The 23450-nt window shown below is 37.2% G+C and overlaps 1 protein-coding gene across 2 annotated transcripts in view; it reads right to left on the minus strand.

Moving 5' to 3' along the window:
* Positions 1–1068: 1068 nt before the first annotated feature.
* chst15 (carbohydrate (N-acetylgalactosamine 4-sulfate 6-O) sulfotransferase 15) overlaps positions 1069–23450 on the minus strand; it is a 36126-nt gene continuing 13744 nt past the window's right edge. For both annotated transcript variants that reach the window (XM_067455627.1, XM_067455628.1), the window contains 7 exons: positions 10243–11081; positions 8568–8907; positions 8183–8326; positions 5147–5303; positions 4830–4986; positions 2260–2407; positions 1069–2107 (listed from right to left, as the gene is read on the minus strand). In XM_067455627.1, the coding sequence (XP_067311728.1) occupies positions 1923–2107; positions 2260–2407; positions 4830–4986; positions 5147–5303; positions 8183–8326; positions 8568–8907; positions 10243–10671 (1560 nt within the window). In that variant the 5' untranslated portion in view covers positions 10672–11081 and the 3' untranslated portion in view covers positions 1069–1922. The remainder of the gene's footprint in view (positions 2108–2259; positions 2408–4829; positions 4987–5146; positions 5304–8182; positions 8327–8567; positions 8908–10242; positions 11082–23450) is intronic.

The following is a 23450-nucleotide window of genomic DNA, read 5'->3' on the forward strand; positions in this document are numbered from 1 at the left end:
AGCTAATCTGTTTTTAGAGATAAAACTCTTCACATTCGATTTTCATGAAAACGCAGTAGTGATTTCTCACTATAAATGACATCAGAAGTGTAATGTTGGTAAAAAATAAAAATAAAACGTACATTTACTCACAAACTGACCCACAAATGCAACTTCTGTACGCCATCTTTTTTTCCCCAGCTCAACTGTCACACAGGATTGTGGGATATCAAAGGCAGCGAAGGATATGCTTCCTTCCAAAATCGATCAGATAAAGGTCTCTGAGGAGACAGGAAGTGAAGTAAACATCCAAAGGCAGCATTTCCCAGGTTTCAGACGCAGCCAGCCAACGGATAGGCTATCAAAATTATCCCTGAGCTTCCTAGTGAAAAATACCACTCGAAAGGGCGTAGGCTAATGTCCAATTTTTAACTAAGAATCTCGTATTTTCGATAGCATGCAATCATTTAGGCTACTCACCTGTCAGTCCAGTTTCGTCACTTGAATGGCAATGTGGTTCTAAGAAGTAGGCCTGGTCCATATGATTTATGAAATCTATTCCAGAACTTCTTAAGCCATACTTTTGAGCAACTAACAGAAAGTTTTGGTTCTTCAATATAACGTTAGCTGGCATAGCTGTCAAATCGTACACACGGCTACGCATATTTAAATGCATATTTTAAATTATCCGCTGCAGGATTAAATTAAATTATCCGTGAAAACTGTATTCTGTATTTTTATTTTCACTACCATATAGTTGACATACCGTGTTTCTGTCAAGATGGCGGCTGCCTGTCTAGTCCACGAGCCACGAGGACGTAGAGCACTCACGAGCGCCGCCTTTGCGGTCAGGCCACGAGGAACAATACTAATCGTATGTAACAGGAAGGACCCAAACATCATCGCCCGATGTCATGAAAGATGAGGTGAGTACCACTTTTCTCTGTTGGTTGCCATTCGAAAGTAAGCATATAGCCATACTAAAAAAAAAGTTGATTTTCACCAGTAACCATTTTAAGCTCTTCACAATTCATTTTTGTTATTGTAGCTACTTCACTAATAGGCTATTACATCAAAATTTCTGAAATATAGAATGAGTCATAAATTATTTTAATACATTGACAGCCTTAATATAGTTTCCATGTAGTTTTCATGATAAGACAGGATTGCCAAAACAATTTTTATTTTAAATGGATTGATTTATTTTTTTAAATCACCAGGTTTTTCTGACAAATTGAGTTTTAGAGAAAAACTATGTAAAAAAAAAAAACTATTGCAATTCAATCAGAAGATATCAAAGTTGAATTGAGTAGGAATGAATCTATTCTTGCCCTTATCTCTGTACAGTCACACAGATTACAACATTAAAATGGCATTACAGTGACAACAGATGTCAATCACCCAGTACAATGTCCATGGCTTTTGTGCACAGTTTCCACAATCCTTTATATGGTTTTGTTTTACATCGAACAGAGGTCACATTCTGATATTTCAGGCAACAATTGTCCCTCTCATTTTACTCAGAGCTAAACTTTATAACAGCCAAAACCATTTGATAATAATTTTGATAACAAATTCATAATTTTGACTGCTAACATTTTCTGTTGTGTAATGTATGTTTTTAATTTAATTACCTTCCAGATCCATATAACATATACAGATAAAAAACAAAACAAAAAGGTCTATTATTTTCTCAGTGGTCATAGTGACTAAATACTCTCAAGAGTATCAAAGTGCAATAATGAAAGTGTCCAGCACCAAATAACCAAAGCAAAAAAATAAAGTCAGTGGTATCACTATATATAAAACATCTCCTTTAATTTAAATTCTGGCCAAAGGTGATACCAGCCACCCAGTACCGGCCTTACAAATCTAAGAGTTTATTTGTGTCACTTTTATCTATTGCAATAATATTATGTCTGTTCATTCCCTCTTCCTCAGGGCTATGTCCAGAGAAAGGCAGGGTCCTTTAGCACCTGCGCCAGGCGCTGGTTAAAAGGCCTGTAGAAGTTCTGCAGGATCTCCTTAGTTATGGATAACATTGGGCCAAGATTTCGATTGGCTGGTCGTCTGGTGTTGGAGGCGGGACTCTTCGTGATGTCTGCTTCCTTCTGCAGGGTAAGAGGACCTGAAGGGTCAATGAAACACAAACACAAGGTAAGTGAAATAATAGGTTTTTGCACTTATTTGCACATAATGACAAACTTATGAGGATTTCAGAGTTTAAACAAACATACACACATTGATGTACTTTACTTATGTAGAAGCATGAAAACTCACCCAAGTGAAGAAAATCAAATACCCTCCGCATAGTGATTTTCCGATTGGCAGCATGATCCTCCAGTCGTAGGATAAGGATCTGCTCTCTACTGAAAACACTCAACCAGTCCAGCAGGTATATGACATACAGTCCCACCTGAAGCCTCACCTACAAAAACAGAGGAGATTTACAGTGCCACACTCTTTAGCATTCATGACAGACATGATTAAGAAGACCAGTTTTGCTGGTCATGACAGGTAGCTTGAAGAGTTTCAGAAATAGACATAGTAAAAGGCACAGTTCCCAACATAGACCTAACATTGCATAGTATCAGTATAGTGGTAGTAATGCATTAACAAAATATACACATTTACAAAAGAACAATCTGTTGTCAGAGACATATCAAGGCAGTGGTTCTCAACCTATTGTTTCCACTTTCTGCTGTAAATATGACTGTAAATTTTGAAAACTTTTTATTACCGGAAACTGGGACTGTAAACTTAACTCTTTTCCCACCTTTGATGTATATTTCCGTAATTTATGAGCCAATGCTTCCCCGCCATTGACAGGCATTTCCAGCTTTTCCGTTTTTTTTTTTACTGTTATACGGCAGGGGGTAGATGCATATGTAAAATAATGTAATCATTAACATTAAAATGCATAAAAATCAAAACTGCTGATGAATCTTGCCAAATGAAATGTCAACCCAGGCCAGGAAGTGGTGTAGAACTGTGAAGCTTTAGGGGTGCTGATGGACTTGATCTACCCCATCTATGTTTTGATCATCATTCTGAATCAGATGTGGGTATAGTCTTTAACAAAAAAAAAAAAAATATATATATATATATATATATATATATATATATATATATATATATATATATATATATATATATATATATATATATATATATATATATATATATATATAATATACTCAGCTTTTTGCTCAAAATGTTGCTTTTTTATGAAACCTACCCACATTCAAGTGTTGATTTAAAAAAAAGAACACATTAAGCTAGAATAAAAGTTTTTTTAAGCAGAGACTGTTCTTTTTTCTTTTTTTGTGATGTATACTGCATGCTCAGATATTCACAAAACTAAAAATTCTGGGACACATGAACATTTTGTTAAAAAAAAAATATATATATATATATATATATATATATATATTTTTTTTTTTTTTTTTTTTTTTTAATCTGGCAGCTGGCAACTTTTTTGTAAAACGCTCGCGGGGAAAGACTTAAATTGATGTTGTGATTCCTGAATATGCAACATTCTCATTCTGTATGTTGAAAATAAAAACAATATTAATTGAAGGGGTGAAATAAATGCTCTAACAGTCTACATCTTGATTTTTTTGGTTCTTTTAACTTTTAACTAATATTAAGTTATATTTTGGCCATTCGTTTCATGTGTTCACCAACAGAGGGACCCAAAGGTTCAGTATAACATGAGACAATCCTTCATTTGTTTCAGTTTTATAGCTGAATTTTATGTACTGCTATATATAATATGGTGATATAATAAGTATATCTTTTTAAAAATAGCTTCTGACACAGTATGTTTTTAATATATTATATTATAATATCAGGAGTAGACAACATTCTTATCTCTTTCGATTAATGAGTAGGAATTCCAAGTTGAGACAAATTACAACAAATTGTATTATTTATTTCTTGATGTGTAGATTTAAAAAATGTTGAACACACGACTGTATAATACTAATAAATATTGATATCTATTGATTATATGTTGTTTGCCTCCATTCTGAATAGTGTGGTAATTATGGAATTCTGGGAAATGGTCCACAAAATAACAATTAATTTAGTGAAATAATCATTCAAATGATATCTCAGTTCAGAATATAATATACATTCTTAATTCGATTCTGAATGGTGCACAACCCTCTATTTGTATCATATTACATCCAATTTACCAGACTAAGCAGCAATGACGCAGCAATGAATCCAGAGTTTTGCTGGTTCATCAACCAGCTGAACCGGCATAACAGCCATAAATCATGACAACATTCATGACTTTCATCCCCAGATCCGAGCAGAAAAACAATGTACTTTTCAAAACACATTTAGATTTGTCTAAAACTGCTTTCATTTCACCTTCCAACAGCTTTCTCCAGAGGTGAAGATCATCTACTGGCTGCACAGCTTTGGGGAAGAGCCAGAACAGCTCATCCCCTGGTGGGTATATCTTATCTACACGGCTGCACCTGGTGGCTGAACCAATTACATCATATCACACTGAACAAAATCTGACTCACACCAGCCGCCTTTGAGCCCATACCTAATGAGAATTGCCAACTGCGATGCTTTGGTTAGACATATCCATCTATCCTTCAGAAGATAACATTTTAATGAGCTGAAGGAATCATTTTAGGAACGTGACAGCCCCTGTTCCCACTTCACTTTCAATGCATTATTACTACATCTCTACTAAATCACACAGGTTTGAGTTTGAGTAAATGATGACCGAATCTTCATTTTGTAGGTGTAGTGTACTATCGCTTTAAGGTAGCAATACCATATTAAATATTCACATTTGAGGTGATCGTGATTCATATTGCACTCACAGGCATCAGGTTGTTGAGAGTGGTGTTGTAAATGCATGAACGGATGGACCTCTCAGCCAAGCAGCCCTCAAACAGGTGCAGAGATTCTGAAACTCGCTCATGAAAATCCTCCACAGATTTATTAGCCATGCCAAAGTACAGATAGTCTGAGTAAAGCCTGCTCTCTCACACACAAATAAACACAAGCAAACACAATAAAAGGTAAGAGGGCAATCTAAAGAGCATCTCTTACACACAGTAGTCTATTACAGGTTATGATATTTGAAACATAGTGATAAATATACTAATTTATAAATATTTGAAAAGTGGATTAGTACCTCTCTACTGGGTCTCTGAGCATGACAATGAACCTGGCATCTGGTTGGACAGCATGAATGAAGTCTTGCACCATAAAAGGAGGCTCCGCCCCTGTTCCGTTGTCATAGAAATAAACCCAAGCATTATTGTCCCACATTGTGGATGCACTTGCTTCACCTGCCAATCAAAAAAAAAATGTGTGAGAGACAAGTAGTAAGTTTACAATCCTGCTTGATCCCAACCAACTTGAATATGTCATCTGAAGTCAAGGATAATCTAATGAATGATATATTAGTGATTATTTGTGACTGGTTTATTTATTTATTTTTTGCTGATTTAATTTCTCAGGCCTCTAATTCTATTTTAATACCTCTGGTATGAGTCATAATAACAGGACAGACTTTGATTATAACATCTGGCACCTCTAATGAGAACGTCTGTTACTAGATGATGGGAATTTAATTGGGGAACTGCATGGGGTTCATAAATAGATGGAAAGCTAGTAATTACATTATAAAAATGTAAAATTACAATAAATCCTCTTGAAATAAAAACAAATCAAAATAAAATAAAACACTTACGAATACAATTCTATATATATATATATATATATATATATATATATATATATATATATATATATATATATATATATATATATATATATATATATGTATTTAATATATAGTCACCTAAAGGATTATTAGGAACACCATACTAATACTGTGTTTGACCCCCTTTCGCCTTCAGATCTGCTTTAATTCTATGTGGCATTGATTCAACAAGGTGCTGAAAGCATTCTTTAGAAATGTTGGCCCATATTGATAGGATAGCATCTTGCAGTTGATGGAGATTTGTGGGATGCACATCCAGGGCATGAAGCTCCTGTTCCACCACAGCCCAAAGATGCTCTATTGGGTTGAGATCTGGTTACTGTGGAGGTCATTTTAGTACAGTGAAATCATTGTCAGGTTCAAGAAACCAATTTGAAATAATTCAAGCTTTGTGACATGGTGCATTATCCTAAAGTAGCCATCAAAGGATGGGTACATGGTGGTCATAAAGGGATGGACATAGTCAGAAGCAATGCTCAGGTAGGCCGTGGCATTTAAACGATGCCGAGTTGGCACTAAGGGGCCTAAAGTGTGCCAAGAAAACACCCCCCACACCATTACACCACCACCACCACCCTGCACAGTGGTAACAAGGCATGATGGATTCATGTTTTCATTCTGTTTACACCAAATTCTGTCTCAATGAAATCGAGACTCATCAGACCAGGCAACATTTTTCCAGTCTTCAACTGTCCAATTTTGCTGAACTTGTGCAAATTGTAGCCTCTTTTTCCTATTTGTAGTGGAGATGAGTGGTACCCGGTGGGGTCTTCTGCTGTTGTAGCTCATCCACCTCAAGGTTGTGCATGGTGTGGCTTCACAAATGCTTTGCTGCATACCTCGGTTGTAACGAGTGGTTATTTCAGTCAAAGTTGCTCTTCTATCAGCTTGAATCAGTCGGCCCATTCTCCTCTGACCTCTAGCATCAACAAGGCATTTTCCCCCACAGGACTCCTGCATACTGGATATTTTTCCCTTTTCACACCATTCTTTGTAAACCCTAGAAATGGCTGTGTGTGAAAATCCCAGTAACTGAGCAGATTGTAAAATACTCAGACCGGGCCTGTCTGGCACCAACAACCATGCCACGCTCAAAATTGCTTAAATCACCTTTCTTTCCCATTCTGACATTCAGTTTGGAGTTCAGGAGATTGTCTTGACCAGGACCACACCCCAAAATGCATTGAAGCAACTGCCATGTGATTGGGTGATAAGATAATTGCATTAATGAGAAATTGAGCAGGTGTTCCTAATATTCCTTTAGGTGTGTGTGTGTGTGTGTGTGTGTGTGTGTGTGTGTGTGTGTTTGTTTGTATATCAGTGATGCACGGTTCAATGTATAAACAAAATCGCACCCGACCGACGTTCGCAAATCGGACCGCAAAAAAGAAAATATTGGAACGTTACCCGACCCGCTTCCTGACCCGCATTTTTTAAAAGTAGTAAATGCTCCCTGGCCTGGCATAATATCTATTAATCCAGCCTGTTGAGGAGAAATGTTTCAGGCCCTGACGTGTGCTCAGAGGTGCAGCGGCAAGAGCAGCAGTTCTTGAGGCAGCCTGTCATTTTCCCTTTCAGCTCTAGATGCATATTATTGATGAACGCGATGTTTATGTTTAGACCCTGCTTGGAAAATTCATCAGCAGGTCAACTGAGAGAAAGCCCACTTTTGGAAAAGTGTAAAAGCCCTTAGGAGCGCAAATCGCAAACTGTTCTTTTTCTGAATGCTGTATTATATAGCCTAGCATTATGTAATATAGGCTTGATTTATTAATTTATTTTGTTTTGTTTTCTTAACAATTAAGATGCTGCATATGTTTATCCAGTCTAATCGAAGTGTGCGTCTCTCCCACAAACAAAAATCCTGCCCTGTAATGTATATTATACGCGTTTTTTCGCATGTGTATGATACGCACTTTATGGCGTATTATACGCCTTATATGGTGTATACGCACTTTATGGTGTATTATACGCAATTTATGGCAAACAAATTTTGGCGTATACATTCCACAAGATTGCACACTCGTACTACTGATACGTATTACCATGTGATCGTGTTGGACATTACTGAGCTAAGCTATAAAAGGATAGCCTATTAAAATGGTACATTTGTATATATCAACATATATATATATATATATATATAGACAGAGAGAGAGAGAGAGAGAGAGAGAGAGAGAGAGAGAGAGAGAGAGAGAGAGAGAGAGAGAGAGAGAGAGAGAGAGAGAGAATATTTATAAAGAATATTTATTTGTTTACTGTACCTGCATGTCATGAGACTATTTACTGACATCAGAGAATTGTGAACATGCCAATGTGTTGTTAAGTATTTGAAATATTAACTTTAAGTAAATATTTTAGGTCAGAGGTTTGACTTGCAAATAGTTTGGGCCTACACAAGTAACTAAACATAAAACAAGATTAAATTGCATTAAACATTACCGATTATGATGTTGACTTTTTTGTGGCTTTTGGAGGAGTTGCTCATCAAGTGATCTTGAATCTGATTGGCTGCTTGGTCAAAAAGATCCAGGTAGTCATTCAGTGGATAGGGGTTGTGAAAACCATTACTTAACCTGATGATACCTTAAAACAGGGGGGAACCAAAGTACAATTATTTCAGTTGTAAAAGAGCTTGCAAACAGAATAACAGGGCATCTGCTCTGTACCTGTAAAATGTGTGTAATAAACTAAATGTGATAGAACCCAATGATCTGTCTAACAACAAACAGATGCTTTGCATTATAAGAAAATGGAAGTGATGAACTAGCATCATGAATTCACCTTTTAAACCCGGTGACCAAGTTATCTTTTTTGTGAAACTCACCAAACCTCTTTCGTGTCCACCAGTGCGGTTCCTTCATAGTGGTGAAATGGACCTCTGGATGTAGCCGTAACCGGTCGTAGAGATCTGTGGTGCCACACTTGGGCTGACCGATGATGTAAAAAAAGGGGAGGCAGCGCAGGCGGTAATATCTACCTGCATGCTGATGCAGATGAGCTGGAAACGCTCTGCGCAGGTGGTCATATATTGCTTGGAAGCGCTTTGAGTAAAGGGCATACAAGTTTTTTCCATATGGATCTGCTGTGATATTCCCAAAGAATTCTTCATACCAGCAGGGGTTCTTGAGATAGGGAAGAAACTTTCGAGGAACTGAGGTGAATATCTGTGGACGAGAAAGACCAGAAGGCTTATAATAGTAAACTAAGATTTGACAGTGTAGCTTGCACCTGTTTATCTATGAAGATGGGAATGTACTTTTACACTACAATTCAAACGTTTGGGGTAAGTAAGATTATTGATCTTCATTAAAATTTTATTAAGAAATTAATACTTTAATTCAGCTAAGAGGGATTCAATTAATCATAAGTGTCAGTGAAGTCATTTATCATGTTACAAAAGATTTCTATTTCAAATAAATGCTGTTTGAACCTTCCAGCTCAAGTTTACACCCATTTTCATAAAAATATATGGCATTATCATGAGCTATAAAATGGTTTAATTTTGGTCTGGCATGATATTAAAGTTATACTTTAATCATTCATTTTAAAGTTTTATGTATAATAGTCTAAGTATAATAGTCTATACTTTAAAACACAAACCCGCTCTGACATGAGCTCTAACACATTTTAAATCTTTAATATAATTGCTGATAATATAATGAAAATTTGTCATTAATTACACCCCCTCATGTTGTTCATCTTCGGAACACAAATATATTTTTGATGAAATCCGAGAGCTCTCTGATCCCTCCATAGACGGCTATTTAATGAGCACTTTCAAGGCCCAGAAAGGTAGGAAAGACATTGTTAAAGTAGCCCATGTGAATACAGTGGTTCAACCTTCATTTTATGAAGCATCAAGAATACAAACAAAAATAACGACTTTATTCAACAATTTCTTCACGTCTGTGTCAGTCTCCTACGCTGTTGGTGTAGTAAATACAGTCCAGCTCTTCTGAGTTATATCAAAGCTACGGCAGAATGACGGCTTACCATTGGCCGAAGCTGTTTACGTGAGCACCACAACACGTGTGTGATGCTGACGCAGGAGCTGGCCAATGTAAACAGCGTAGGAGACTGACACAGATGCAGTCATTTTTGTTTGTTTCTTGCGCAAGAAAGGTATTCTCGTCGCTTCATAACATTAAGGTTGAACCACTGTATTCACATGGACTATTTTAACAATGTTTTTACTACCTTTCTGGGCCTTGAAAGTGTTCATTAAATAGCTGTCTATGGAGGGGTCAAAGAGCTCTCAGATTTAATCAAAAATATCTTCATTTATGTTCCGAAGATGAACGAAGGTCTTGTACGGAACGATGTGGGTGAGTAATTAATGACAAGAATTTCAATTTTACAATTGTAATTGTAGATAATGAACTAAATCTTAAAACTAAATGTCTCTTTTATTTTATTTGTATGATTTTTTTTTTTTACTTGTTAAAAAAATCCAGTATATTTTGCAATTATGTATAGCAATGTTACTCAAATGCTCATACGTTTGCCTCTTTCTCTCTCACTTCTCTCAGGTCAGGCACTCTTCTATGACTGAAATCCACTTTGGCCACAATGTTCCTCACGACCTCTCTCACAACTGTGTAGTCAGTAGTGAAGGACAGATTAAAGGGCTGCAGTGCCGGATGAGACACTACGGTAAGGTGATACGGTGACGGCGTTAAAAAGAGCCCTTTCTGGTCCCTTGTCAAGATGTAGGACGCCATGATTAGAACGGTGACTGTAAGCCCAAAAAGGAAGCTTAAGATTTTGATTTTCCGTACAGACCCGAGTGTCCACCTGCCCCATGCCTGATGTTGTGTTCTGTTGTTCTCTATGGCAGTCCATACACTTGTCCATCTGTTGCTGGGCTTGTATTTGCAGTACTCCAGTTTTTCATCAGAGGCGTTTAGAAGGCCATGCTTGTAGTCCATTTTTGTGTGTTAAGTTAGTTGTGTATCTTTCCATATAAAGTGAATTCCATCAATGTGAGTTATTGTTGCACGAGGTCTGCTCCATCATACCGCTCAGTGCACCATAACCCAAAAGAGCGGTGTTTTGCCAATGAAATCAACATCTTTCATGCAGCAGATGCTGTGTGGCTTTAGGTCATTGTTTATGATGGAATGTTTGTGGGCAGGAAGACAGACAGAGTGGAATGAGCAGGGCTTCCCGCACGCGTGGCAAGGGGCAAGACTTGTGGAAGACGATTGGAGCACGCCTTCAATTTAGCTGCCACAAATGAGACAGCGGCAGACAGCGCACCAGCACAAACACAGTGCAGATTTGGTTGCCAAGGTCACAAACGCCCCAACAGCATCTCAGATAACAGAAAGGTCTATTCCTGCAAGATAAAAAAAGAGCAATAAACCATAAGCATGTGAAGATAGTTCACTGATTTGGGTCTAGGATGCAGTGGATATCGGTAATACTCAGTTTCTGTCTCTCACACATGCCAGTAACTCTGTGATGAGGTTTGGATAAGCATCAGAGAAAGGATGGCAGGAAGATCACAGTCCACAGACTGTGTGGCATATGGTGTGTGTCTGGGTATGTGTGTGTGTGTGTGTGTGTGTGTGTGTGTGTGTGTGTGTGTGTGTGTGTGTGTGTGTGTGTGTGTGTGTGTGTGTTGGAGAGTTTAGGGCGTAATCCATTTAGACATGATAGCCTCAGGACATGCCTAATTAAGAACACAGTAGACCAGCTGCAAGCTAATAGATACATTTATTTGACAACCTCCACTCCTTCTCTTTTTCTGTCTTGCTCTGTGTGTCTTTCTTATTTACCGTTTCTTTAATTCCTGGCAATGATACAATTTTTTTGTCACATAAGTGCAAATTCAGAGAAAACAAAGGGTGAGGAGGAGATAGAAATGCAAGGAGGTTTGAGGGGGTCTGACCTGCCCTAATTAAAAGGTTCATTCACCCCAAAATGAAAATTCTGTCATTAAAGTACCGGTACTCGCCCTCATGTCGTTCCAAACCCGTAAGACTTGCATTAATTCTCGGAACACAAATGGAGATATTTTTTATGAAATCCGAGAGCTTTCTGTCCCCCCATTGGGAGCAATGCAATTTACACATTCAAGGTCCTGATTGATAGGAAAGACATCATTAAAGTACTCCATGTGTCTCAAGTAGTTTAACCTCAGTTTTATAATGCAACGCGAGTGCTTTGTTTGCACACAAAAAACATAATTTACCACTTTATTTACAAAAACATTGACCCGCAGTTCCATAGGGGGAGCACCAAGACGCATGCGTGTTGTGTTGACTCAAGCCTGTGAACGGGCTTTGGATAATATTATAAGTATATAGGTAAATTATGTTTTTGTGTGCAAAACAAAGCATTTGCATCGCTTCATAAAACTGAGGTTAAACCACTGGAGTCACATGGATTACTTTAATGATGTTAAATGTGTAAATTGCGTTGCTCCCAATGGAGAGACTGAAAGCTCTCGGACTTAAAAGTATCTCTATGTGTTTTGAAAATGAATGAAAGTCTTATGGGTTTGGAACAACATAAGGGGTGAGTAATTAATGAAATATAATGTGGACAACACTGAATAAATATATTTTTGTCAGGTTAAATATTGATAGTTGGTCACTCACACCCCTTTATCTAAACTTCTCTACTTAACCGCCGGACTTGCACATCCGCCATTTTTGTAGTTTTTTAATGCTTTTTATCCGCGTTTGTAGTTCTAATCGAATCCCCGTCCACCTCGCAGTGGGTTGTGGGCAATATCAACCATTGGAGTGCCCATCGATTCATACTTCGAATTCAGACCGGAAATAGTAAACCATCCAGGTATCTTTGTTTGGAATACTCTTTTCAACATACTACGATTTGGGACATACTAATTCTATTTTCGAATACTATTTAGTATGGATAGTATGCGAATTGGGACGCAGGGTGAGTGACCAAACAACCAAGGAAACAGGAAATAATGAGAAACAAACTAAAAGTCCATGAAAACAAAAAGACGCTTCATGAAATTAATTATTGGATAAAACATTGCTATATTTATCTCTTGATTATACTGTAGATTTACATATCACAAATATTTCACAATTTATCTAAAAAATAATACGAAAAAATCCTATATCATGCAATAATAGTGTAATTTTAGTGGAATATCTTTATTATAATAATATTAGTTTGTATTCAGTGGCCAGTTGGTTTAGGGTTGACTTTGCTAAAACGAATGGCTTCATTCTTGATAAATATCTGTAAGTGATGGCATGCTGGTCTAAATATGTATGCTCTAATTATGAATCTTCCTTGTAATTGTGTGTTTGTATTAAACTCAAGGACATTTCCTTCCCATCTCTTCCTACAAATTCACAAGCCAGGATGAGGGAAAAAAGGACAAACCTGAACAACAAAGTAGTGAGTCTCCTCAATGTAGACCTAATGGCTTGTTTATCGCTGAATATGCAGGGTTGGAAATTCTAGAGCAGGGCTTTTAAAAACCTAAAACAAATAAAATAAAATTCTTGTTTTGGTTACTTCCTTTTATTTTGGCAAATTAAAGGGCCTGCAGGATCTTCTGGTAGAGGGTTTGACTTCAGCATTTCATCAGACATTTCAGGGCTGTTATTTACCGCCTAATTGTGGTTAAATTTACCATGGGGAGATCATTAACAGAAATGTGACTCTACCGAAGCCCACAAAGACCACAGTAATCCATGCTGAACTAATAAATACAGTAGATGTAGGACTCATAAATTAAAGATCATTTCCTATTTGCGCACGAAAATAAATGGTTTGTATAATGCTCAGAGAGAGTGAGAGACAGAGAAATGGAGAGAGATTAATGAAAGAGAAAGAGAGGGATGGTAGTCAAAGGAGGACGTGCGTTCCCATGGAGATGAAGGCAGGTGTCATTGATCATTGTTGCTATGGAAAATAGACACTGGTAGTGTTTGTATGCGTACACTGACCTTAAATGACCTCCTATTGACAGATTGTGCGTCTGAGTCACGTTGATTGAAAAAAAAGAAGTGAGGTCTTGCAATATCCACGCCGAAAATAAGAGTTTGACGTAAACCGTAGCAACGAGAACCTTCATCGCTGTCAGCGTGGGTGTTTATTTTAAGCACAGGCGTTACATTTCTGATGACTTTAGCTTAGAGTTGGGCTGACGTGTGCTGCCACTTTAAATATATTTCAGAATAACAAACCAAGCTCTAAGTGCGGGGAGGTGAGGCATCTGCGAGCATGTTTTCATTACGGGTCTGACTGAAGTAGAGGAGGAGCCCGGGACAGCGAGAGGATGCGTTAGTGCTGAAATGAGCACTCGCTGCGGGAATGCCACAGCAGTCCACAGCTCAATGATTCATTACTGAGAAGCTCCATCATTATACCTGTCAATCAAAACGACAAGTGTCAAGCTCTACAAATTGCACGCCTATGGATGTGTCTGATGTTGTTTATGCAAAACTGACACAATTCAAAGATCCTTACAGGTTAAAGGGATAGTTCTGTTAAAAAATCTGTTATCATTTACAAAGTTATCTGTTTTGGTGTGTAATTTATGCAGAAATAGTGTCATTTTAAAAAAATAATGCAGCAGTATACAAGCAATAATACAAGCAGTATCCCAGAAGATCTGTTTTTATGTCCAGAATAGCATGAGACTAGTGCAAATGTGATACTGATCTTATACAGCAATTTAATTAAAATAAGTTGTTTTAAAAACATCATCAAAGTAGTTCATATGTGACATCAGTTAGTTAGTTAGAATCTCTTGAAGCATCGAAAATAAATTTTGGTCCAAAAATAACAAAAACTATGACTATATTCAGCATTGTCTTCTTTTCTGTGTTTGTTTTCAAACCTCAAATAAAGATTCAAACGGTAATGAATCAGCGGATTGATTCATGATTTGGATCATGTGCCAAACTGCTGAAATCTTGTGACATTGGCGATCCGAATCATGAATCAATATGCTGATTCATGATCGACCGTTTGAATCTTTATTTGAGTTTTGAAAAGAAGGGTGGAAAAGAAGACAATGCTGAATAAAGTCATAGTTTTTTGCTATTTTTGGACCAAAATGTATTTTCGATGGTTCAATAGATTCTAAAATAATGAACTGATGTAACATATGGACTACTTTCATGATGTTTACCTTTCTGGACATGGACAGTATAGTGTGCATACACTTAGATATGCTGTCGGACTAATATCAAATTCTGAAGATGAACGGAGGTCTTACGGGTGTGGAACGACATTAGAGTCATTAATGACATAAATTTCATTTTTGGGTGAACTAACCCTTTAAGTGAATGTAAACAGTTGCGAGAGTCAGATGTGTATCAGTGTATAGGATCCATGCATTCAGCCTTAAAGTGACAGCAGCTTTGTAAAGGGCTTTGTAACTTTTGTACAAGTATTTAAATTAGTTTAAGTTAATCGTATGCTAGTATGTCGGATGGAGCATCATTGACTGGTTTAAACCATGATGGCATAGTGTGCATTTATACAACAATAATAAAATAATGCATTGACATGAAATAAGGAAATTTACATTTGATAATTAAGTACTTTTAAAAACAAATACTTCTGTACTTTTACTTAAGTAAAAATCTGTTTTTACAACTTTCACTTGAAAGAGTGATATTTTTTAGTTTTACTCAAGTAATGAAGTTGTGTACTTTGTCCACCTCTGCTCGACAGCCCTAATTTTCATTCATTAAATAATTTTAAAATAGTTACATTTTCATGCATATTCATGTTTAATGTAGGCAGATTGTAAATTATTTATAATATACCATATAAATGCGTTGTCTGGCTATTACCAGACCACGCTCAATTTAAAATTAAACATTGGTCTGGGGAGTCTGCTCTGTATATTCTACAGTATATTCTGCACAAGAGGCGTGATCAACTGGCATTTTTCAAATAACTCTGTACGCAATTGGATAGTCCTTCAACCAATCAGACCACAAGAGGATTGATCAACAGGCAAAGACCCAATAGTTTCTTTATCTGTCATCGTGTAAAACCTGCCAATAGAGCACCAGGTGGATAAGCCAGTCTGTGATTGGTTCCCGCAAAAGTGTAACAGAAGCAGTAGAAATGAATGTACAGGTTTCAGCAAAATCAAATTGCCGGCAGATCAGGCTGGGTTTACCCAGTCTACCATATATTATAAACTTCAATTAATTGTGGCCACTTTTACTTTAATTTTAGTTTATATTGCTGGCATGAAAACTTTTTTTTGCTTCACAATTTTTTCCTAGTTGTGTTTTTATTTTTATTTCAGTTAACAAAAATGTTTTAATTTATTTTCCATTTGGATTTTTTGATAAAGGTCTTAAATTGAGAAATTAAACTTTCCTCGACTTTGTGACATACAGTATAACAGATCATTGTACTATAAAAATATCCTCAAAGGTTCAGAACTCAAAATTTCCTTGTTAGTCCCAAAAAAAAGCTCATAAAAATTACACGTTTCAGCCTTTGTCTTAGTATGACGTCACAATTTAAAGAAAGACCGCCCCTGCAGAAAAGATCAACGGCCACTTTTACATCATTGCCCCGCCCACCGATTCATGGATGGCATGAGTAATTATGAGAGAGAAGCAAATACAGGATTATTTCTGCAACAAAATGATAGAGGTGCTAGATTACAAGACATTTTGCAGTGCCATGCTGTGGAAAAAACAATATATATATTGTTAAATATATAAGTTTTGCATTGTCATCCTTGTGATGCTAACAGTAAGAAAGCATGGATGAACTTTATTTTTAATGAAGTCAGTAAGACACGGCTCATCTTCGCTTAATCTACTGCTGATTAATTTTTAAAGACAGTTCGATGAAGGTTTTTCAGAGAGACTGAAAATAAAAGATGATACAGTGCTGACTACATTGGATCTGACAGTAATTCCACAACACACAAGTGTAACAATATTTTTACCATGTGTCACTATTGTTACAGATTCTTTGATATCTACTCACTTTACTAAAAGTCACTTCACTTTTACTTTACTAAGAATGATGAACAATGAACTTAGGAATGACAGTGTGACAAATGATGGTCATTCATTCATAACTCGTTTACAAAAAATAACATGGGTTATCCTGCTCAATATAACTGTGCTAACTCAAAGTACTCATTTGCCACAACCAAGACTATAATATGCGAATGTTAAATGTAACAAATTGAACATCTTTCTATACACTGTAAAAAAAAAAAAAAAAAAAAAAGTCGGCTTAACTTAAAAAAGTAACCAGGTTGCCTTCAAATTTTGAGTTTATTGAAATCAAAAATTTGAGTTGATACAATGAAGGAAATTTGTTTAATAAATTGAAACTCAAAATATTATAGTATCTGAACCACAAAAAAATTGATAAATCATGAAAATAGCACTATTTGCATGTTTCACTGCGTCATCAAAAATAAAACACACAATTACCCAATATGCTTACAAAATATTTTAATAAAGGTTATCGAATCAAATGTTCATTGTATTAACTCAAATTTTTAATTTCAATTACCTCAAAAGTTTAAGGCAACCAGGTAACTTTTTTTCTAAATATTTTTTTACAGTGTAGAATCTTTGTTTCAACAATATGTCATAAAATACAACACTACTTCACAAATGCATATGGAATAATAAATATAAATACACACTTCCCCATCTTCCTTCAATTAGACAAACGGATTGTCCCACCCCAAACTCACACCACTGACTGAGCTATTGTTGCTATGTTGGGTTAGTAATCCTATTCTTTAAGGAGTGTGTCAGGATGCTGTGATGTTCCTTTATGAGAGCTGCAGGACATTTTTCACATACGACTCTCGGAGCGCCCTCCCTCATCCATTTCCAGAGTCATAAAAAGAGGGCGGCAGAGCATTCAAGACCACTGCCTCCGAGCACAGTGGCTACTCTGTCCATGCCAGCCAGTGCCATGACTAACTGATCAGCGTAAGCAAGAATGGATCCGGGTGGATGGAAGGGGATGCCAAAGATCCAGGGGGAAAGTCATAGCTTAAGTTGCAGCCCACAATAAACCATAGAAAGAAAAAACTATATAATTTTGTGTGGAGAAGCATAGCAGTAAGAAGGGCAGAAGATGTTATACATGTTACTGTGGTCTGTGAATTCCTTTGCATATGCGTACAGTGCAGGCTTGTGCAAAATTCAGAATTTCAGAATTGGCCTCCATTCAATTCATGAATTTGAATTTGAATTGACTCTGCCCCACAGGAAGTTGAATTGGAATGACAGGTGCAGAGGATGCTGCTATGGCAAGATGGACATGTGTAGGAATTTTTGGATTTTTTTCTTGAATTTCAATACTTCTTCCTTTAATTCAAATTCGTATTTTAATTATACATCCTGTTTTTGACATCAATTCAAATTCAAGAATTGAATTGGAATTTAGGAGTAATTCTCAATTCAATTCTGAATTGTGCACAAGCCTGGTAGCCTGATAAGCCAGACCCACATCAAGATGTTTGGTCTGGAAACTCACCATTGACGGCTCAATCTGAGGGGCGGGATAAACGGTTGTCTTTCAAACTCCCTCTGCACGCGATAGGATAGTGCTACAACCAACCAGAGCAACGAAGGTGAAACCGAGCTTGTTGACAGATTAAACATTCGCCGTATCCGGTCGGCAGAACTCCGAATGACTTCAATGCCGTTCTTTGTTCTTTTCTCAGAGAAAAGCTTAACTCCAAGTCTTCCAGAGTTGCGGTCAAAGCTGATTCAAAAGACCGCCGTTCGCCAGTTTCTGTGTTTACTAGAAGCATGCAAACGCAACTCGGCCGTCGTCATTATGGCCCCACCCACCGACTCTATACACGATGTGATTGGCCTGGCAAGAGTTAGGCAATTACAGCTCAGAAGGGTATTGAGAGTTGCTAGACGACACTCACGACAGATTAGATTTGCTGCCGCTAGGGTGTGTCTAGATTTCTAGGCTACAAGCCTGGTACAGTCAGTGGCCATCAAAAATATTTGGAGAATCAAGCAACACTTAAAAAAGAACATCTTGTGATTTCTTTTTGTAAGTAAAATCTTGATCACTTGAACCACTGATTCCTAATTGCGTCCACTTTTGGTAAGCCAAATAAAGTGCTTTTGCTTTTGTATAGAAACCGTGTTCACGGCATGGCGACAGCAACACTACTATGATATTTGAAGACATGGCTTCTTTCTTGTATGTATTTGGGCAGCATTATGCAAATATTGCTTGATATAAATTAATAATTTGATCAAGGTATTTTAGCTTGGTCTGGATCTGCCTTCTCTTTAAATCTTTCTTTGGGAGACATTAAGCTTTCCTAGACAGCAAGCCAACATTGAATAACCCAATACTTTGGCCCATGTTGTGTAAAGGTGCCTCTGCTATATGCCAGACTGGCCAGGAGGGACTGGACAACAAACCATTCAGACCTAAAAGGACCATGAACTATAAATAGACTATAAAGAAGACAAATAATGAAATAAGAGGCCAATAAAATTTAGGTTTTTCCTGAAATTCCTTTTAAATGTTCCATCACTTTTTAAGATGCTGGATGTAGCCTATAGATAAAGCAGGATATTCATAACATTTTCAAATGCCTAGCAGTCATTTTCTTTGTCTTAATAATGATTGAAAATCCATTGAAATATCATTGATCCTTAGTTCAGCTGAAATTTCAACATTGTTTCCATATTCCTGATAGTTGAAATACCACTGAAATCCATTGATCTATGGACAGAATTTCAAAGTTGTTTCAATATTAAAACACGGTGTGAGATTTTGTTGAATCACCATCAGATTTCAATGTTCATTCAATGACTTAATGGTGACAAAAGAATGTTGATTTAACATAGTTTCAATGATTGTTTGCTATCTGGGTTGTAACTTTGCAGATCGTATACATGCAAAAACAGCTATATAACACACTATAGAGAAAGTAAAACTTGTTCAACAAGGTTTTAGTGAGTGAGATGATGCCTGAGGAATGGAGGAGAAGTGTTTTTATGCCGATTTTTAAGAACAAGGGAGATGTGCAGAGTTGTGGAAACTACAGAGGTATTATTAAGCTGATTAGCCATACAAAGAAGTTGTGGGAAAAAGTAGTAGTGGAAGCAAAACTAAGGGGAGAAGTGGACATTTGTGAGCAGCAATATGGTTTCATGCCAAGAAAGAGCACTACAGATGCATTATTTGCTTTGAGAATGTTAATGGAGAAGTACAGAGAGGGTCAGAAAGAGCTGTATTGTGTCTTTGTAGATTTAGAGAAAGCATAAGACAGAGTGCCAAGAGAGGAGCTGTGGTATTTTATGAGGAGGTCTGGAGTGGCAGAGAAGTATGTTAGAGTGGTCCAGGATATGTATGAGAGCAAAAGGACAGTGGTAAGGTGTGCCGTAAGTGAGACGGAGGACTTCACGGTGAACGTGGGAGTGCATCAAGGATCGGCTCTGTTTGCGGTGGTGATGGACAGGCTGACAGATGAGGTCAGACAGGAATCTCCATGGACTATGATGTTTGCGGATGACATTGTGATCTGTAGTGAGAGCAGGGAGCAGGTGGAGGAAAGTCTAGGGAGGTGGAGGTTTGCTCTGGAGAGAAGAGGAATGAAGGTTAGCCGCATCAAGACACAATACATGTTTGTGAATGAGAGGGAACCAAGTAGAATAGTGAGGTTACAGGGAGAAGAGGTAAAGAAGGTGCAGGATTTTAAGTACTTAGGGTCAACAGTCCAGAGCAATGGGGAGTGTGGAAAAGAAGTGAAGAAGTGTGTGCAGGCAGGTTTGAATGGGTGGAGAAAAGTGTCAGGTCTGTTGTGTGATATAAGAGTACCAGCAAGAATGAAAGGAAAGGTGTACAGGACAGTAGTGAGGCCAGCGATGTTGTATGGTTTGGAGACAGTTGCACTGAGGAAAAGACAGGAGGAAGAGCTAGAGGTAGCAGAGCTGAAGATGTGGAGGTTCTCTTTGTTAGTGACGAGGATGGATAGGATCAGGAAAGAGTACATCAGAGGGACAGCACATGTGAGATGTTTTGGAGACAAAGTTAGAGAGGCCAGGTTGAGATGGTCTGGACATGTTCAGAGGAGGGAGAGTGAATATTGGTAAAAGTATGCTGAGGTTAGAGCTGCCAGGCAGGAGAGGAGGACCAAAGAGGATGTTTATGGATGTAGTGAAGGAAGACATCAAGGTAGTCGGTCTGAGAGAAGAGGATACAGAGGATAGGAATAGATGGAGGCAGATGATTCGCTTTGGCGACCCCAGAAGGGAACAGCCGAAAGAAAAAGAAGAAGAGAAAGTAAAAGTTGAAAACACATCACATGACCCCTTTACAGTGTCTATCTTATCTATCTATCATCCTAGATTTTATATGTAAGCCTGTGTGAAATTACAATCCAGCTCTCCAGCTCAAAGAAGACCCAGAAACCAAAATGCTTGCTATCATCTCTTCCTGAGTTAAATTCTCGTCTAATACACACACGCACATTCAGACTAACAAGTACACATTCCATTTGTGCAGTGTCAATAGAGGGAAAACACGCAGGGATAACATCTATTCCCCAGTCAGTACAAGTGAGAGGAAATGAATGAATGCGGCAGCCAATAGAGACTGATAATAAAGCTCAGTGGAGCCGAGTCTGAAATGGCATCAGTCAGTTTTATTAGTATTCTGATTACATCAAACTGAATAATCTGCAATGGATGCACTTAAATCATATATTCATTGAAGTCACCTATTCAAAGTATTGTGAAAGTGTCAAATTATAGAGTTAATACTCTCACTCTTTTTCGTTTTATCTTTTTCCCAACCTCTTCCTCCCTCGACTCTCATAATGAAAGGAGAATCAGGCTTAGTTAGCTGTTTGGTTAGCTGTACGTGTTTACACATGATGACTGTTAATGCGCTAAAGCTCAGCTGAAATACCAACATATGTCCAAAAATGCTCAACAAAAACATTTTGACATCTGCAGTACATGGCAACATTCAGAGGTCTTCTATTTTGCTTCGTTTTTTTAATATAATTTAATACATTTTTCATCAGTTTAACAATGTGAGCAAAAAGTTTTTATCATGAAATCTTATTCCGTTTGGCCCTTTTTAATTAATTTCTTAGTTGTTGTTTTTTTATGTTGAACCACTTTATTTCCAGGATTAAGTATAAAAAATGAATAATAATAAAAATATTTTCAGTGATGTTTAAAGTGGTATCAGAGTTTCTAACCCCACTGTAATATTTGGACATGTTTAAATGCAATTATACATAATGTTAGAGAATAGCAATATTGCATGTCTTCAATACCAATGCATGAAATTCGTTTCCTGACTGGCAATGACATTGTTGATTAAATGCCCTGCGATTGAAATTGAAAAGAAAGCAAAAGACATTATGAGTGAAGGCTCTGGGTACAAGGATGTGACATCTCACAAACACAACCCAGAAAAAGCTAAGAGAATGACAGTTCAATTAATATAGTCACACTGTGAAAAACCTCAGACGTTCTAGTTCCCTTGTCAACACTAGACAGCATTTGAAAATGCCTCTGTAATGTCCTTCTTTCACCCTTTGTTGATGTATATAAGAATAAAGACCACTCAGATTTAACCTGCAGTGCGTGTCGTTCATCAGCCGACATTCGCTATATTTGATTTTTTCTTCCCCTTCTGGGAATCCCCATGCATCTTGGGTAATGCAGGTAAATATACAACAGTACTGTCAAACATTACAGTCTCTATCTGAAAAGAATGGCAAAAAACAAAATTCAAAGAGATATTAAAAGATATATATAAGTATGTAAATTAATCCAGTTTGCTATGGTGATACAGGCTATGTATAAATGCAAGGTAAAAATGGGTTAATAAAAATAACTAATAGATATTACCATAATTCCCCAGTTTTCTGAAATGTAATGTTTAAATATGCAAATGAAGCATTCTATTATTAAATAATCACTCATTTGCATACTTTTCTAATACACAGAAATCTGAACATTGCATGAAGCCAGATTCAAAGTTCATGTTTTATTTTGTTGACACATTAGAGTCAAAGGGATTTTTGAGATCTCTTTTTATCACCCTATAAAGACAGAAAATGCCTTCTGTGTGAATGCAAACACGTTGGATGGGATGGGGACCTAACATTACTGGGATGAGCATGTGAGAATTAAAGGCAGGATTGATGCCGTAAGGGGTGTGATGTAGTGATTGTTCGCCAGCTTAGTGGAACGGTGCACGATATATGATTTATGATAGAATCAGAAAAAAACATTTCATGAGCATGTTTTTCCCCTTCTGATCCTTTCCTGGTGTCACGTGTCTTTGCAGGATGTGTGTGAACACACGCACAGATTCCAGGGAATCATTGGCAGTGTGAAGGAATGATCCAGGGACACATTATTAGTGTGTTTTCCGGAATCTCTGTGTGAAAGGGGCTTTAGAGATATAGTGTGCATTACATTCAGAGATGATTTTGTGTGCTCAATGTAATTTTGAATAGAACAATCGCATAGAAATAAATTTGTATCAGTTAAAAAATTTGTATTAGCACTGGGTATGTGTTTCTCTTTTCTCAATGTCTCCATTTTATCACAGTGACAGCAGCCGGTGCATAACCCGAATCAGATTAATTCCTGCCATTCAGTCATGTTAATTTGCACAAGCAGTTTCCGAAATTACTTTCAGGCTTGGAAAATGACTTTGCAGGTGCAATGTAATCTGTTTGCATTGACACTGC

Source organism: Pseudorasbora parva, chromosome 10, assembly GCF_024679245.1.
Source record: "Pseudorasbora parva isolate DD20220531a chromosome 10, ASM2467924v1, whole genome shotgun sequence".
In the NCBI taxonomy this organism is placed as follows: Eukaryota; Metazoa; Chordata; class Actinopteri; order Cypriniformes; family Gobionidae; genus Pseudorasbora; species Pseudorasbora parva.